The sequence below is a fragment of the Neoarius graeffei genome, chromosome 4, assembly GCF_027579695.1.
Source record: "Neoarius graeffei isolate fNeoGra1 chromosome 4, fNeoGra1.pri, whole genome shotgun sequence".
NCBI lineage: Eukaryota > Metazoa > Chordata > Actinopteri > Siluriformes > Ariidae > Neoarius > Neoarius graeffei.
Window position 1 is genome coordinate 110,572,767 of NC_083572.1, and position 20,000 is coordinate 110,592,766.

Consider the following 20,000-nt stretch of genomic DNA (forward strand, 5'->3'; position numbering starts at 1 on the left):
AGTACGGGGCCACACCACTTTCTCAGTGTGTATACAGTACAGGGCCACACCTCTATCTCAGTGTGTACACAGTATGGGGCCACACGTCTATCTCAGTGTGTATACAGTACAGGGCCACACCTCTATCTCAGTGTGTATAGAGTCCAGAGCCACACCTCTATCTCAGTGTGTATACAGTACAAGGCCACACCTCTATCTCAGTGTGTATACAGTACAGGGCCACATCTCTATCTCAGTGTGTACACAGTATGGGGCCACACCTCTATCTCAGTGTGTACACAGTACAGGGCCACACCTCTATCTCAGTGTGTATACAGTACAGGGCCACACCTCTATCTCAGTGTGTACACAGTATGGGGCCACACCTCTATCTCAGTGTGTACACAGTACGGGGCCACACCTCTATCTCAGTCTGTATACAGTACAAGGCCACACCTCTATCTCAGTGTGTATACAGTACAGGGCCACATCTCTATCTCAGTGTGTACACAGTATGGGGCCACACCTCTATCTCAGTGTGTACACAGTACAGGGCCACACCTCTATCTCAGTGTGTATACAGTACAGGGCCACACCTCTATCTCAGTGTGTACACAGTATGGGGCCACACCTCTATCTCAGTGTGTACACAGTACGGGGCCACACCTCTATCTCAGTGTGTATACAGTACAGGGCCACACCTCTATCTCAGTATGTATACAGTACAGGGCCACACCTCTATCTCAGTGTGTACACAGTATGGGGCCACACCTCTATCTCAGTGTGTACACAGTATTGGGCCACACCTCTTTCTCAGTGTGTATACAGTACAGGGCCACATCTCTATCTCAGTGTGTATACAGTACAGGGCCACACCTCTTTCTCAGTGTGTACACAGTATGGGGCCACACCTCTATCTCAGTGTGTACACAGTATGGGGCCACACCTCTATCTCAGTGTGTATACAGTACAGGGCCACACCTCTATCTCAGTATGTATACAGTACAGGGCCACACCTCTATCTCAGTGTGTACACAGTATGGGGCCACACCTCTATCTCAGTGTGTACACAGTATGGGGCCACACCTCTATCTCAGTCTGTATACAGTACAAGGCAACACCTCTATCTCAGTGTGTATAGAGTCCAGGGCCACACCTCTATCTCAGTGTGTATACAGTACAGGGCCGCATCTCTATCTCAGTGTGTATACAGTACAGGGCCACACCTCTATCTCAGTGTGTATACAGTACAGGGCCGCACCTCTATCTCAGTGTGTATACAGTCCAGGGCCACACCTCTATCTCAGTGTGTATACAGTATGGGGCCACACCTCTATCTCAGTGTGTATACAGTACAGGGCCACACCTCTATCTCAGTGTGTACACAGTATGGGGCCACACCTCTATCTCAGTGTGTACACAGTATTGGGCCACACCTCTTTCTCAGTGTGTATACAGTACAGGGCCACATGTCTATCTCAGTGTGTATACAGTACAGGGCCACACCTCTATCTCAGTATGTATACAGTACAGGGCCACACCTCTATCTCAGTGTGTACACAGTATGGGGCCACACCTCTATCTCAGTGTGTACACAGTATTGGGCCACACCTCTTTCTCAGTGTGTATACAGTACAGGGCCACATCTCTATCTCAGTGTGTATACAGTACAGGGCCACACCTCTATCTCAATGTGTACACAGTATGGGGCCACACCTCTATCTCAGTGTGTACACAGTATGGGGCCACACCTCTATCTCAGTGTGTATACAGTCCAGGGCCACACCTCTATCTCAGTCTGTATACAGTACAGGGCCACACCTCTATCTCAGTGTGTATACAGTACAGGGCCACACCTCTATCTCAGTATGTATACAGTACAGGGCCACACCTCTATCTCAGTGTGTACACAGTATGGGGCCACACCTCTATCTCAGTGTGTACACAGTATTGGGCCACACCTCTTTCTCAGTGTGTATACAGTACAGGGCCACATCTCTATCTCAGTGTGTATACAGTACAGGGCCACACCTCTATCTCAGTGTGTACACAGTATTGGGCCACACCTCTTTCTCAGTGTGTATACAGTACAGGGCCACACCTCTATCTCAGTATGTATACAGTACAGGGCCACACCTCTATCTCAGTGTGTACACAGTATGGGGCCACACCTCTATCTCAGTGTGTACACAGTATTGGGCCACACCTCTTTCTCAGTGTGTATACAGTACAGGGCCACATCTCTATCTCAGTGTGTACACAGTATGGGGCCACACCTCTATCTCAGTGTGTATACAGTACAGGGCCACATCTCTATCTCAGTGTGTACACAGTATGGGGCCACACCTCTATCTCAGTCTGTATACAGTACAGGGCCACATCTCTATCTCAGTGTGTATACAGTACAGGGCCACATCTCTATCTCAGTCTGTATACAGTACAGGGCCACATCTCTATCTCAGTGTGTACACAGTATGGGGCCACACCTCTATCTCAGTATGTATACAGTACAGGGCCACACCTCTATCTCAGTGTGTATACAGTACGGGACCACACCTCTATCTCAGTGTGTATACAGTACAAGGCCACACCTCTATCTCAGTGTGTATACAGTACAGGGCCACACCTGTATCTCAGTGTGTACACAGTATGGGGCCACACCTCTATCTCAGTGTGTATACAGTACAGGGCCACACCTCTATCTCAGTATGTATACAGTACAGGGCCACACCTCTATCTCAGTGTGTACACAGTATGGGGCCACACCTCTATCTCAGTGTGTACACAGTATTGGGCCACACCTCTTTCTCAGTGTGTATACAGTACAGGGCCACATCTCTATCTCAGTGTGTACACAGTATGGGGCCACACCTCTATCTCAGTCTGTATACAGTACAGGGCCACATCTCTATCTCAGTGTGTATACAGTACAAGGCAACACCTCTATCTCAGTGTGTATAGAGTCCAGGGCCACACCTCTATCTCAGTGTGTATACAGTACAGGGCCGCATCTCTATCTCAGTGTGTATACAGTACAGGGCCGCATCTCTATCTCAGTGTGTATACAGTACAGGGCCACACCTCTATCTCAGTGTGTATAGAGTCCAGGGCCACACCTCTATCTCAGTGTGTATAGAGTCCAGGGCCACACCTCTATCTCAGTGTGTATACAGTACAGGGCCGCATCTCTATCTCAGTGTGTATACAGTACAGGGCTACACCTCTATCTCAGTGTGTATAGAGTCCAGGGCCACACCTCTATCTCAGTGTGTATACAGTACAGAGCCACATCTCTATCTCAGTGTGTATACAGTATGGGGCCACACCTCTATCTCAGTGTGTATACAGTACAGGGCCACACCTCTATCTCAGTGTGTACACAGTATGGGGCCACACCTCTATCTCAGTATGTATACAGTACAGGGCCACACCTCTATCTCAGTGTGTATACAGTACAGGGCCACACCTCTATCTCAGTGTGTATACAGTACAGGGCCACACCTCTATCTCAGTGTGTATACAGTACAAGGCCACACCTCTATCCAGGGGTGATAGCGTTCCGGCGCCGCGCCGGATTTCCGGCGTACCGTGGCTGGGGAAAAAAAAAAATCTAGTTCGCCCATTGTCCTGTGTCATTCTGAGATGCGCAGATAGACAGTAACGGGAATTCGCATGATATGGAACTAGTGGGAAAAAAGTGCCGTCACGGCACGAATTAGAGGGTCTAATTCATGCCATGACGGCACTTTTTTCCCACTAGTTCCATATCATGCGAATTCCCTTTACTGTCTATCTGCGCATCTCAGAATGACACAGGACAATGGGTGAACTAGATTTTTTTTTTTTTTCCCCAGCCACAGTACGCGCGGCGCCGGAACGCTGTCACCCCTGTCTATCTCAGTGTGTCTACAGTACAGGGCCACACCTCTATCTCAGTCTGTATACAGTACAGGGCCACACCTCTATCTCAGTGTGTATACAGTACAGGGCCACACCTCTTTCTCAGTGTGTATACAGTACAGGGCCACACCTCTATCTCAGTATGTATACAGTACAGGGCCACACCTCTATCTCAGTCTGTATACAGTATAGGGCCACACCTCTATCTCAGTGTGTATACAGTACGGGGCCACACCTCTTTCTCAGTGTGTATACAGTACAGGGCCACACCTCTATCTCAGTCTGTATACAGTACAGGGCCACACCTCTATCTCAGTGTGTATACAGTACAGGGCCACACCTCTATCTCAGTGTGTATACAGTACAGGGCCACACCTCTTTCTCAGTGTGTATACAGTACAGGGCCACACCTCTATCTCAGTGTGTACACAGTACGGGGCCACACCTCTATCTCAGTGTGTACACAGTACAGGGCCACACCTCTACCTCAGTGTGTATACAGTACAGGGCCACACCTGTATCTCAGTGTGTATACAGTACAGGGCCACACCTCTATCTCAGTGTGTATACAGTACGGGACCACACCTCTATCTCAGTGTGTATACAGTATGGGACCACACCTCTATCTCAGTGTGTATACAGTACAGGGCCACACCTCTATCTCAGTGTGTATACAGTACAGGGCCACCCCTCTATCTCAGTGTGTATACAGTACAGGGCCACACCTCTATCTCAGTGTGTATACAGTACAGGGCCACACCTCTATCTCAGTGTGTATACAGTACGGGGCCACACCTCTTTCTCAGTGTGTATACAGTACAGGGCCACACCTCTATCTCAGTGTGTACACAGTACGGGGCCACACCTCTATCTCAGTGTGTATACAGTACGGGACCACACCTCTTTCTCAGTGTGTATACAGTACAAGGCCACACCTCTATCTCAGTGTGTATACAGTACAAGGCCACACCTCTATCTCAGTGTGTATACAGTACAAGGCCACACCTCTACCTCAGTGTGTATACAGTACAGGGCCACACCTCTATCTCAGTGTGTATACAGTACGGGACCACACCTCTTTCTCAGTGTGTATACAGTACAAGGCCACACCTCTACCTCAGTGTGTATACAGTACAGGGCCACACCTCTATCTCAGTGTGTATACAGTACGGGACCACACCTCTTTCTCAGTGTGTATACAGTACAAGGCCACACCTCTATCTCAGTGTGTATACAGTACGGGGCCACACCTCTATCTCAGTGTGTATACAGTACGGGACCACACCTCTTTCTCAGTGTGTATACAGTACAAGGCCACACCTCTATCTCAGTGTGTATACAGTACGGGGCCACACCTCTATCTCAGTGTGTATACAGTACGGGACCACACCTCTTTCTCAGTGTGTATACAGTACAAGGCCACACCTCTATCTCAGTCTGTATACAGTACAGGGCCACACCTCTATCTCAGTGTGTATACAGTACAGGGCCACACCTCTATCTCAGTGTGTATACAGTACAGGGCCACACCTCTTTCTCAGTGTGTATACAGTACAGGGCCACACCTCTATCTCAGTGTGTACACAGTACGGGGCCACACCTCTACCTCAGTGTGTATACAGTACAGGGCCACACCTGTATCTCAGTGTGTATACAGTACAGGGCCACACCTGTATCTCAGTGTGTATACAGTACGGGGCCACACCTCTATCTCAGTGTGTATACAGTACAGGGCCACACCTCTATCTCAGTGTGTATACAGTACAGGGCCACCCCTCTATCTCAGTGTGTATACAGTACAGGGCCACACCTCTATCTCAGTGTGTATACAGTACGGGGCCACACCTCTATCTCAGTGTGTATACAGTACGGGGCCACACCTCTTTCTCAGTGTGTATACAGTACAGGGCCACACCTCTATCTCAGTGTGTACACAGTACGGGGCCACACCTCTATCTCAGTGTGTATACAGTACGGGGCCACACCTCTTTCTCAGTGTGTATACAGTACAGGGCCACACCTCTATCTCAGTGTGTACACAGTACGGGGCCACACCTCTATCTCAGTGTGTATACAGTACGGGACCACACCTCTTTCTCAGTGTGTATACAGTACAAGGCCACACCTCTATCTCAGTGTGTATACAGTACAAGGCCACACCTCTATCTCAGTGTGTATACAGTACAAGGCCACACCTCTACCTCAGTGTGTATACAGTACAGGGCCACACCTCTTTCTCAGTGTGTATACAGTACGGGACCACACCTCTTTCTCAGTGTGTATACAGTACAAGGCCACACCTCTATCTCAGTGTGTATACAGTACAAGGCCACACCTCTACCTCAGTGTGTACACAGTACGGGGCCACACCTCTATCTCAGTGTGTATACAGTACGGGGCCACACCTCTTTCTCAGTGTGTATACAGTACAGGGCCACACCTCTATCTCAGTGTGTACACAGTACGGGGCCACACCTCTATCTCAGTGTGTATACAGTACGGGACCACACCTCTTTCTCAGTGTGTATACAGTACAAGGCCACACCTCTACCTCAGTGTGTATACAGTACAGGGCCACACCTCTATCTCAGTGTGTATACAGTACGGGACCACACCTCTTTCTCAGTGTGTATACAGTACAAGGCCACACCTCTATCTCAGTCTGTATACAGTACGGGGCCACACCTCTATCTCAGTGTGTATACAGTACGGGACCACACCTCTTTCTCAGTGTGTATACAGTACAAGGCCACACCTCTATCTCAGTGTGTATACAGTACGGGACCACACCTCTATCTCAGTCTGTATACAGTACAAGGCCACACCTCTATCTCAGTGTGTATACAGTACAAGGCCACACCTCTATCTCAGTGTGTATACAGTACAAGGCCACACCTCTACCTCAGTGTGTATACAGTACAGGGCCACACCTCTATCTCAGTGTGTATACAGTACGGGACCACACCTCTTTCTCAGTGTGTATACAGTACAAGGCCACACCTCTATCTCAGTGTGTATACAGTACAGGGCCACACCTCTATCTCAGTCTGTATACAGTAAGGGGCCACACCTCTATCTCTCTTTTTCTGCCGTATTTAGATTCCACTTTTATGCTCTGAGTAAAGCTCTTCCTCACTGTGTGACTGAAGCTGAAGCATTCTGAAGCTGTTCTGGTGGCTCGTGGTGGCCTGAAAATATGTGTGTGCGTGTGTGTGTGTGGTTCCCTGAAATAGACTTGTATCTCTGAGATATTTTCAGAGTTGGTTGTTTGAGTATTTCAGAAGCTGCTGATCTCCTGGGGTTTTCACACTCAACAGTCTCTAGAGTTTACACAGAATGGTGCGAAAAACAAAAAAAACCATCCCATCACAGAAGACTGTTTCAAGACTGACCGAAAGGCTCCGGTAAATCAAATAAGCACTCTTTACAACTGTGGTGCACAGAAAAGCATCTCGACACACCGAACCTTCAGGCTGAAGAGCTACTACAGCAGAAGACTGTAGAAGAAGACAGGTTCCTACTGGCTGATAGCAGAGGAACCTGAGCCTTTAATGGGCACAGAACCATGAAACCTGTAGATCTCATGACCATGCTTTCCCAGGCAGAAGGACAGAAACATTCAGCTCTGTGAAACCTTCTTGCTTTTCAGAAGAGCTGTTTTCACACACCTAAAGTCATTGCTGAAATATACTGAGGTCGTCCGTACAATACAAGCTCCGGCAGTCTGAAAAAGAAATACTGCCTGTGTGAGTGTGTGTGAGAGAGAGAGAGAGAGAGAGAGAGAGAGCAAGAGAAAAACAGCTGGAAGTGTGCTTGCTGACCTTGAGAAAGCCATCGCTCTTTTCACAGAGGGAAGGTTTATTGTTCTCTGAGGACTAAAGCATGGTACAGGGAGAGTGAGAGGAGGGAAAAAAAGACCCTGGCCTCATCTATTCACTGTACAGCACCACTTGCGTCTCTAATCTCTCACGGCTGCTTCGTGATGTTTCCAGACAAAAGACGGCCCTGGATGATGAGATTTAAATGAGATTTAAAACGAATATATCACCCGAGGCATCGTCGTTCACAGAGGAAACTCTGAGATTATGATGCTGGTCAACGCTCATAAAGGAGCGGTTTGTAATATTTAAACATTACATTACAGTTCGACATGACAAACAGCTTGGAAAGTGATGTGATTACATTTCACAATATTGCAGTGCAATGGAACTCAGTAATTTCTCCATTTAAGGCATTTGTTTATATTAAAGGTGCAGTCGGTATTGTTTAAAGGTGCCGTCTGTGATATTAAAGGTGCAGTCTGTAATATTAAAGATGCAGCCTTTGTTGTTTAAAGGTGCAGTCTTTAATATTAAATATGCAGTCTGTAATATAAAGGTGCCATCTATAGTTTAAAGGTGCAGTCTGTAATATTAAAGACAGAGCCTGTATTGTTTAAATGGACAGCCTGTTATATTAAAGGTGCAGTCTATATTGTTTAAAGGTGCATTCTTCAATATTAAAGACACTGCCTATATTGTTTAAAGGGGTAGTCTGTAATATTAAAAACATGGCCTGTAATGTTTAAAGATGCAGTCTGTAATGTTAAAGATGCAGTCTGTACTGTTTAAAGGTGCAGTCTGTAATATTAAAAACACAGTCTGTAATATAAAGGTGCAGTCTGTAATATTAAAGACACGACCTGTAATATAAAGGTGCAGTCTGTAATATTAAAGACACAGTCTGTAATATAAAGGTGCAGTCTGCAATATTAAAGATGCAGTCTTTGTTTAAAAGGTGTAGTCTGTAATGTTAAAGGGACAGCCTGTTATATTAAATGGTAAAGTCTATTTTGTTTAAAGGTGTAGTCTGTAATATTAAAGATGCAGCCTATGTTGTTTAAAGGGGCAGTCTGTAATGCTAAAGATGAGGTTTGTTTTTGTTTAAAGATGCAGTCTGTAATATTAAATACAGTCTGTTTTGTTTATAGGGACAGTCTGTAATATGAAAGACGCAGACTGTTTTTTGTTTAAAGGGGCACTCTGTAAAGTTAAAGACACGGTCTGTTTTGTTTAAAGATGCAGTCTGTAGAAGAAGAAGTTGTTCAATTTATATACACTGTAAAAAAAGAATAGTCGAGAATACTTGAAATTTCAAGGCAACAGTCTGCATTAAGAATTTTATGTTTTGCCAACGATGTATGCCCATGATAATCCAAACTATGATAACACTGTTATCTTTATTAAGAATTCTTAATTAAGTCAATTTTCAATTCCTCATTCTGCCAACATAGATTTCTCTTTTTGCTGAACAGTGGCATTCATAGTAGTACAAAAAGGCAATTGAGGTTCTCACAATTTTTTGGGGGGCTTTTTTTTACCTTTATTTGGATAGGACAGTGTAGAGACAGGAAAGAGAGATCGGGAAATGACCTCAGGTCGGAATCAAACCCGGGTCCCCGGACTTATGGTATGGCGCCTTATCCACCTGAGCCACGACAACATGATCTTCAACCGGAGAGAGAACCACATTGCCCAGCCCTTGCATTTGGGAGAGGAAACCACGTGTCTTGGTCATTCAGAGCATGCGCTGAATAAACACCTGTGACAATTATGTATTTCCAATTCAGATTATTCACTATTGCATATTTACACATCATTGAGGTGCACCCTATCAGTTTGATGTGGATTTTTCTGTTCGTTAATAATTATTCATATTTTCTTGTCCATTCAATTGTGAATATGGAATTACTTGAACAAAGCATAATTCTATTTTTTAGAATTATCCACATCAAGAAAAATCCACATCAAACTGATAGGGTGCACCTCAATGATGTGTAAATATACAATAGTGAATAATCTGAATTGAAAATACATAATTGCCACAGGTGTTTATTCAGCGCATGCTCTGAATGACCAAGACACGTGGTTTCCTCTCCCAAATGCAAGGGCTGGGCAATGTGGTTCTCTCTCCGGTTGAAGTTCATGTTGTCGTGGCTCAGGTGGATAAGGCGCCATACCATAAATCCGGGGGCCTGGGTTTGATTCTGACCTGAGGTCATTTCCTGATCTCTCTCTCCTGCTCATTTCCTGTCTCTACACTGTCCTATCCAAATAAAGGTGAAAAAAGCCCCCCCAAAAATTGTGAGAACCTCAATTGCCTTTTTGTACTACTGTGAATGCCACTGCTCAGCAAAAAGAGAAATCTATGTTGGCAGAATGAGGAATTGAAAATTGACTTAATTAAGAATTCTTAATAAAGATAACAGTGTTATCATAGTTTGGATTATCATGGGCACATCGTTGGCAAAACATAAAATTATTAATGCAGACGGTTGCCTTGAAATTTCAAGTATTCTCAACTATTCTTTTTTACAGTGTAGCGCCTTTCACAAAACCCAAGGTCGCTTTACAGTTATAAATAAATAAATAAATAAAGTAAGTCAGTCCACCAAATAGAGGCCAGGATGTCATTCCAGTGGTGTAGCAGCCACAGTCCCACCAAAAGGCGCACAAAAACAAGTCCCACACCGCCAGCACAGCCGCCGCGCCGCTGCTGGCAACATCACTCGGAACACCACGCCATGGATCCACAAAGTGAGCACAGAAGCACCACCCACGCAGAGCGCCGGTACGTCCCAAACCGCCTGCACAGCCGCCGCGACGCCACCAAGCAACATCGCTCAGAACACCACGCCAAGCACTAAAGCACAGAGCGCTGGACAACCCCGATGTTAAAATGAGCAACGAGCTCACTGCAATCCATAGCGAGGAGCACAGGCATCACCCACGGTGAACCAAGGCCTGGAGGGAACCGATGCCCAAAACTGGGTCCGGAGCTACATCACAACCGGCAGACAAAAACACTCAAACAAACATCAAACTACACAAACACACACAAAATAAATAAATAAATAAAATAAAAAGAGAGAGAAAGTGGGCGGCACGGTGGTGTAGTGGTTAGCGCTGTCGCCTCACAGCAAGAAGGTCCTGGGTTCGAGCCCCGGGGCCGGCGAGGGCCTTTCTGTGTGGAGTTTGCATGTTCTCCCCGTGTCCGCGTGGGTTTCCTCCGGGTGCTCCGGTTTCCCCCACAGTCCAAAGACATGCAGGTTAGGTTAACTGGTGACTCTAAATTGACCGTAGGTGTGAATGTGAGTGTGAATGGTTGTCTGTGTCTATGTGTCAGCCCTGTGATGACCTGGCGACTTGTCCAGGGTGTACCCCGCCTTTCGCCCGTAGTCAGCTGGGATGGGCTCCAGCTTGCCTGCGACCCTGTAGAAGGATGAAGCGGCTAGAGATAATGAGATGAGATGAGAGAGAAAGTAAAATAAAAAAGCTCTGGTGAGAAGCGGCAGCCAGAATGCGCACGACGTACTCTCAACCGGAAGCGGAAAAAGGATATTTATATGTAAAGGAAAAAGGTTATAGGAAATGTAATATTAAAGGTGCAGTCTGTAATATTAAAGACAGTCTGTTTTGTTTAACAGGGCAGGTGGTAATATTAAAGGTGCAGTCTGCATTGTTTAAACAGTCCATTACATTTCTACATGACCTGTTATAATTATGCATATTTTTACAATAGTATATTTTTTCTAGCCTGGAAATTAGCCTCACTCGCCCAAACTTGACCATCTGCCCAGTCCTGCGCCTCGTCCTTTATAGGAAACTTGAACAGGGATGAAATTGGAAGGCTTGTCACTCAGTGCGTTTCGATACACACTAATATTCCAGTATTATTCCAAATATGACAATATTTGGAATTTGATCTGGGTCATACAAACAGCATATTCCGTTTGGGCATTCTGAATTCAGTCTTATTCTGAATGTAACAGTTTTCTGATTAAGGCGTGTGGAACATGCTGATGTTAATCAGGTTTTAGGAGACTCTTTGGACGTGTGTACAGCACATTCGGTATATGGGTATCGATCTGGAGTTTTATGGCAGTTTGTGACACACGGCCTGTTAAACGTTAATCAGAGTGTGCATGGCTGCATGTAAACAGGAATATTAGTGGAATATTACTTTTCGTTAGCCATGTAAACAGCCGAGTCGGAATGTTGTCTTTTTTCGGAATTTAATTGTAATTGCAGTTCACTTCTCAGCCAGTAGAGGGTACTGAAACTTCATCTCATCTCATCTCATTATCTCTAGCCGCTTTATCCTTCTACAGGGTCGCAGGCGAGCTGGAGCCTATCCCAGCTGACTACGGGTGAAAGGCGGGGTACACCCTGGACAAGTCGCCAGGTCATCACAGGGCTGACACATAGACACAGACAACCATTCACACTCACATTCACACCTACGCTCAATTTAGAGTCACCAGTTAACCTAACCTGCATGTCTTTGGACTGTGGGGGAAACCGGAGCACCCGGAGGAAACCCATATGGACATGGGGAGAACATGCAAACTCCACACAGAAAGGCCCTCGCCGGCCCCGGGGCTCGAACCCAGGACCTTCTTGCTGTGAGGCGACAGCGCTAACCACTACACCACCGTGCTGCCGGTACTGAAACTTATGAACATTAAAATTTTACATTTCTAGAACAAGAAGGTTCTAGGTGGAGACTGGAGTGCCACTCTGGAAAGAAAACACGTGATCTCCATGCAATCTCCTAACCCTAAGCTTACCCCTAGGTCACATGTTTCCTGTTTCACGTAGAGGTCACATGTTTCCTGCTTATAGCTGCTCTAATGTACGGTACATTAGAACAGGAACTACTGTACTTTCTTTCACAGACATTTTACTAAATTAATTGCACTTCTAAATGGTTAAATTGTACGACATGATTAATACGTTACAAAGCCTTTAAGACTTTAAGCTTTTTTTGACAGATCTCTAAATGAACATCTTTATTATCAGCTCCGATATCCAGCTGTGAAATTAACGATTCTTCTTCTCCATCAGTGGTCCAGCTCACCCTATAAACCCCTGAGGAATCTGTTGTAGGTTTGAAATTGTTCCACTAATAATCAAACTCATTTTCTGTCGACAGAAAAGGTGACCGAGATCAAGACCGACATCTTTGTCACCAGTTTTGGTCCTGTGTCTGATACCGAGATGGTAAGAAACAAATAAAAAAACAAACAAACAACAACTCCCACACTTTAGTCATGAAAACTCCCACTCGTTCAGTAACCTGCTGCATTAGCATATAGATAATGCTAATATTACTCATTTGCATATCACATACTGCTTATCTGTGTCACACTTTGTGGAATTCACATGCCTCTGAAGATGAATTCTACTCAGCTACCATATACCTATCTATTGCTCCTTTTTTTCCACAGGAATACACAATCGATGTGTTTTTCCGCCAAAGTTGGAAAGATGAGCGCTTGCGCTTCAAAGGGCCCATGGGAATGCTGCCTCTGAATAACCTGCTGGCCAGCAACATCTGGACTCCTGACACCTTCTTCCTGAACGGCAAGAAATCCATTGCGCACAACATGACCACGCCCAACAAGCTGCTGAGGCTGCAGGACGACGGCATGCTGCTCTACACCATGAGGTGAGCCGTCGTGAGATTAGCACAGCAGTGAGTAAACAATTCGCTCTGGATCTCATGAAACGTCCCACTTTTCACTTTTATTTCATTCCCTGGATTTAAAAAAAAAAACAAATAACTTAAGTAATTCTCAGTATGTCAGAATGCGTGAAATCATGAAATCTGGTTATCGAGCGATGCTAAGTGCAACAACAACAACAACAGTAAAAATGCAGTCTTTTCTTTACAACTTCCCAAAATATCTGAAGTAAGTGATGACTTTTAGGACACATTTCTTCTGTCATTCAATATTAACATTGTTTTTAAAAGACTTAATAGCTAATTTCTAGCTAGCATTGCTCATTAGATTACATTTTAGTAAGCATATAAGGTGAAAATTCAAATTCAATCCAAATTGCTTGAGACTGGTCTCACTGAATTCAGAACTGATTGCAGAACAACAGACTTTTTATAGAATTAAAATATGTTTATCTGTTTTTGAGATATTACGAATCAAAGATTGAAGAAACGGCGTAATTTTTAGAAAACTGCCATAATCTGTCTGAGGGTCACATGGTCCAAAATGGGCCTCATTAACCAATGAGATCAAATGATTTTTCTTCATAACTTTTCTATTTTTCAAGATATTTACATGGAAATTGGCAGGAACATAGGTGGTTGGATACTGAATACAAAGTTTTTTTTGAAAAAATTGTAAAAACAAATATGCGAATTAGTCATTTATTAGTATTAATTATGCTAATTAGGTAAAAATGGTAAATCGAGACACTCAATAAAAAAAGTTATGAAAGATTATTTCTCATCCCCTCTCTGTGCTCTGTAGGTCTTTGTATTTCTCAGTAGGGCCTACTAGTGTTTATATGAAAGAATATAAATGATTATTTTGATTAACATTCACAGCTTTCAAGGCGAACCTCGAAAAAACTGTCTGATCCACATCCAATAAACAATTCACATTAACTCAACTGAAATCGACGCTCGCGTTTCTGACTTCCGGTTTTTTTAAATCTCATTCCGGCCACTAACATCTCAATATTTTTCATGAAAATAACTCCAGTTATATTCTAAAATAGTTATTTATTTACATGAATCAGTTTGATTTGAAAAAATAAGTAGGTACAGTGGTGCTTGAAAGTTTGTGAACCCTTTAGAATTTTCTATATTTCTGCATAAATATGACCTAAAACCTCATCAGATTTTCACACAAGTCCTAAAAGTAGATAAAGAGAACCCAGTTAAACAAATGAGACAAAAATATTATACTCGGTCATTTATTTATTGAGGAAAATGATCCAATATTACATATCTGTGAGTGGCAAAAGTATGTGAACCTCTAGGATTAGCAGTTAATTTGAAGGTGAAATTAGAGTCAGGTGTTTTCAATCAATGGGATGACAATCAGGTGTGAGTGGGCACCCTGTTTTATTTAAAGAACAGGGATCTATCAAAGTCTGATCTTCACAACACATGTTTGTGGAAGTGTATCATGGCACGAACAAAGGAGATTTCTGAGGACCTCAGAAATAGCGTTGTTGATGCTCATCAGGCTGGAAAAGGTTACAAAACCATCTCTAAAGAGTTTGGACTCCACCAATCCACAGTCAGACAGATTGTGTACAAATGGAGGAAATTCAAAACCATTGTTACCCTCCCCAGGAGGTAACATGGTGGTGGTAGTATCATGGTTTGGGCCTGTTTTGCTGCATTCTGGGCCAGGATGGCTTGCCATCATTGATGGAACAATGAATTCTGAATTATACCAGCGAATTCTAAAGGAAAATGTCAGGACATCTGTCCATGAACTGAATCTCAAGAGAAGGTGGGTCATGCAGCAAGACAATGACCCTAAGCACACAAGTCGTTCTACCAAAGAATGGTTAAAGAAGAATAAAGTGAATGTTTTGGAATGGCCAAGTCAAAGTCCTGACCTTAATCCAATGGAAATGTTGTGGAAGGACCTGAAGCGAGCAGTTCATGTGAGGAAACCCACCAACATCGCAGAGTTGAAGCTGTTCTGTACGGAGGAACGGGCTAAAATTCCTCCAAGCCGGTGTGCAGGACTGATCAACAGTTACCACAAACGTTTAGTTGCAGTTATTGCTGCACAAGGGGGTCACACCAGATACTGAAAGCAAAGGTTCACATACTTTTGCCACTCACAGATATGTAATATTGGATCATTTTCCTCAATAAATAAATGACCAAGTATAATATTTTTGTCTCATTTGTTTAATTGGGTTCTCTTTATCTACTTTTAGGACTTGTGTGAAAATCTGATGATGTTTTAGGTCATATTTATGCAGAAATATAGAAAATTCTGAAGGGTTCACAAACTTTCAAGCACCACTGTAAAACTCTGAAAACTCACTTCAGAGTCTCTCGTGAATCAGAACATCAAAACTAGCAGACAGAAAATTTTGCTGAATCCTTCATCAGAAACGGTGAGAGTGAGAGAACATCCCTATAAAAGTGATCTGATTGATATTCACGAGTAATCCAGTGGGAAACTGATCAGAAGAGTGAGAGCGAGAGAGAGAGAGAGAGAGAGCCTGACCGCTTTCCCGTGACTCAAAAAGAAAATCACTGGCAGTTTCCCGATGTCACGCGAGCAGAGTTTTTAATCTGTTGTACCGACTTCAGCCCGCCGTTACTCCCAAAGCACTGAACAGATCTTAACCAGATACATTTCTTTGGAAAGCAGAGATTATAAGCTTTTTAATGATAGAAAATATTCAAGAGTTGAGCAATGACAGGTTTGGAAACGCAGATGAGCGTTTGGAAATGTAGACTTTCACACCACATCCAGCGAGTGTCTGATACGACTAATTTTAGTGGCTTACATTCAAAGGTCACTGAAAAGCAACAAGCGAATGTCTGAAGGCTAGCGATCAATGCTAAGTGGAACTACATCTTAAATGTAATCTTAATTAGTCATTTTTTAAACACTTTACCAACATATCTGAAGTAAATGTTGACCTTTGTGACAATGTTGTCTATTTCCTGCTGTCTATTCTTTGTCAGTATGATGTAATTAATACTTATATTATTGCTAGCTATTTTACTTAGTTGCTATCAATCATTTATGTTAAAAATACTTTATAGCTATTTTCTAGCTAGCCTTTCTCATTAGCTGGCTTCTCAGTTTCCACATTTTTCATTTTGCAAATTTTCTGAAGAAAATGTACATGGCAACTGAAGTACGGTACATGGACATTCAGGAGAAGAGACTAGCTAACGTCCAAGGATGGTGATCAGTGCTAAGTGTAACTACAGTGTAAACTTCTTCCTTATGAATCTTTTTTCTTCTTCACGACTTAGCAACGTCTGTCTGAGGTAAACGTTGAAGAAAAACATCCCCGATTTCTACTATCATTCAGTCTTTACATCATTTATAGAAATACTTCATAGCTATATTCCAGCTAGCCATCATTATTCACTAGTTTCTACCAAGTCTCAGTTTTCCCAGATCACAAATTAATAGCTTGTGTAGCTCCTGAGGTAACAGTTACTAGAAACTACAGTGGTGCTTGAAAGTTTGTGAACCCTTTAGAATTTTCTATATTTCTGCATAAATATGACCTAAAACATCATCAGATTTTCACACAAGTCCTAAAAGTAGATAAAGAGAACCCAGTTAAACAAATGAGACAAAAATGTTATACTTGGTCATTTATTTATTGAGGAAAATGCTCCAATATTACATATCTGTGAGTGGCAAAAGTATGTGAACCTTTTGCTTTCAGTATCTGGTGTGACCCCCTTGTACAGCAATAACTGCAACTAAACGTTTGCGGTAACTGTTGATCAGTCCTGCACACCGGCTTGGAGGAATTTTAGCCCGTTCCTCCGTACAGAACAGCTTCAACTCTGGGATGTTGGTGGGTTTCCTCACATGAACTGCTCGCTTCAGGTCCTTCCACAACATTTCCATTGGATTAAGGTCAGGACTTTGACTTGGCCATTCCAAAACATTCACTTTATTCTTCTTTAACCATTCTTTGGTAGAATGACTTGTGTGCTTAGGGTCATTGTCTTGCTGCATGACCCACCTTCTCTTGAGATTCAGTTCATGGACAGATGTCCTGAAATTTTCTTTTAGAATTCACTGGTATAATTCAGAATTCATTGTTCCATCAATGATGGCAAGCCGTCCTGGCCCAGATGCAGCAAAACAGGCCCAAACCATGATACTACCACCACCATGTTTCACAGATGGAATAAGGTTCTTATGCTGGAATGCAGTGTTTTCCTTTCTCCAAACATAACGCTTCTCATTTAAACCAAAAAGTTCTATTTTGGTCTCATCCATCCACAAAACATTTTCCCAATAGCCTTCTGGCTTGACCACGTGATTTTTAGCAAACTGCAGACGAGCAGCAATGTTCTTTTTGGAGAGCAGTGGCTTTCTCCTTGCAACCCTGCCATGCACACCATTGTTGTTCAGTGTTCTCCTGATGGTGGGCTCATGAACATTAACATTAGCCAATGTGAGAGAGGCCTTCAGTTGCTTAGGAGTTACCCTGGGGTCCTTTGTCACCTCACTGACTATTACACACCTTGCTCTTGGAGTGATCTTTGTTGGTCGACCACTCCTGGGGAGGGTAACAATGGTCTTGAATTTCCTCCATTTGTACACAATCTGTCTGACTGTGGATTGGTGGAGTCCAAACTCTTTAGAGATGGCTTTGTAACCTTTTCCAGCCTGATGAGCATCAACAACGCTTTTTCTGAGGTCCTCAGCAATCTCCTTTGTTCGTGCCATGATTCACTTCCACAAACGTGTTGTGAAGATCGGACTTTGATAGATCCCTGTTCTTTCAATAAAACAGGGTGCCCACTCACACCTGATTGTCATCCCATTGATTAAAAACACCTGACTCTAATTTCACCTTCAAATTAACTGCTAATCCTTGCTGCACAAGGGGGTCACACCAGATACTGAAAGCAAAGGGTCACATACTTTTGCCACTCACAGATATGTAATATTGGATCATTTTCCTCAATAAATAAATGACCAAGTATAATATTTTTTGTCTCATTTGTTTAACTGGGTTCTCTTTATGTACTTTTAGGACTTGTGTGAAAATCTGATGTTGTTTTAGGTCATATTTATGCAGAAATATAGAAAATTCTAAAGGGTTCACAAACTTTCAAGCACCACTGTAGCTAATGGAAACTAGCTAATGCTCAAGGCTAGTGATCAGTGCTACACTGTAAATCTAGTATTTATTATCTTTATCTTTTTTAACTCATTTACCAACACATCTGAGGTAAATACTAACCTCGACAATTGTGTATTTTTGCTGTCACTATGTTTTGACACTGTTTACAAAAAGACCGACTAGCTGTCTTCTACTTCGCTTTGATCGGTAGCTAGTTTTTGCTCCGAGTCCATATTTCTCCGTTGCTTAGTAACAGTTTCCTCACAACTCACTACAAACCTGTAAACCCAACATCTAAAAAAATAAAAAGTAAAAAAATACTTAAAGAACGCAGATGATAATTCAAAGTAGATAACTGATTCTTAGTTTTCATAGATGGGTTCTTTAAAGCTTTGTTAGATCATTAAATGTGTTTCATTTTCACAGAAAGCATTCTTAAAGGGTTATTTAAGGTTTCGGTGGATATAATTAAAGGGCCTTAGATGGAAAAAAAAAAAAAAGGTTTTACTGGGAAACTTTTCTGATCAGGAAACACCAAAAAGAAGAGCCAAAGAACCCTTATGAGTTCTAAATGTTCTACAAGCTAAGTTTTTATTGATTACTCAATATGATATACACTCACCGGCCATTTTATTAGGAGCAACCATACATTCATGCTCAGACATCTGCTCATCTCACAGTCTCCATTCTTTCTCAGCTTCACTGGCTACCTGTTCTGTCCAGAATTAAGGATAAAATCTTACTACTCACCTTCAAAACTCTCCATAACCTTGCTCCTTCTTACATCTGTGATCTTCTGACCCTTTATACTCCATCCTGCTCTCTCAGATCCTCTAGCCATAATCTCCTTGCTGTTCCTCGCACCAGACCTTGGTGGCAGCACCATGGTCTCCAAGCTCTGGAATTCCCTTCCTCAACTCCTCCGTGACTGTTCTTCCCTTCCTTTCTTCAAATCTCATCTCAAAACCTTTCTGTTTCATGAACTTCTTCTCCTCCTCCTCCACTGCATAAACTCACCACTCTTTAGCAACTTTTTTTGTGTGTGTTGTTTTCTTTGATTTTTGTAAAGCGACCTTGAGTTTGAGAAAGGCGCTATATAAATTTATTATTATTATTGTTTTTGTTATTATTATTATTATTATTATTATCCACCTGCTGTTTGATGCAGTTCTCTAATCAGCCGATCGCTTGATACATCAAATCGCGCAGATACAAATCAAAAGCTTCAGTTAATGTTCACAATGTTCAAACATCAGAATGGGAAAAATTGTGATCTCAAAGTGTGACTTTCGTTCACTGTGGTATGGGTGCTGGTTTGAGCCAGATGAGGATGAGGTTTGAGTATTTCAGAAGCTGCTGATCTCCTCCTGGGGTTTTCACACACGACAGTCTCTAGAGTTTACACAGAATGGTGCGGAAAACAAAAAACACTGAGTGAGTGAGCGACAGTTCTGTGGGTGGAAACAAACGCCT

General features: G+C 43.1%; 1 protein-coding gene across 1 annotated transcript in view; it reads left to right on the plus strand.

The window, feature by feature from the left end:
* gabra5 (gamma-aminobutyric acid type A receptor subunit alpha5) overlaps positions 1 to 20,000 on the plus strand; it is a 164,516-nt gene that overhangs the window by 40,192 nt on the left and 104,324 nt on the right. The window contains exons 3-4 of the mRNA XM_060920178.1: positions 12,853 to 12,920; positions 13,148 to 13,368. Coding sequence (XP_060776161.1) covers positions 12,853 to 12,920; positions 13,148 to 13,368 — 289 coding nt within the window. The remainder of the gene's footprint in view (positions 1 to 12,852; positions 12,921 to 13,147; positions 13,369 to 20,000) is intronic.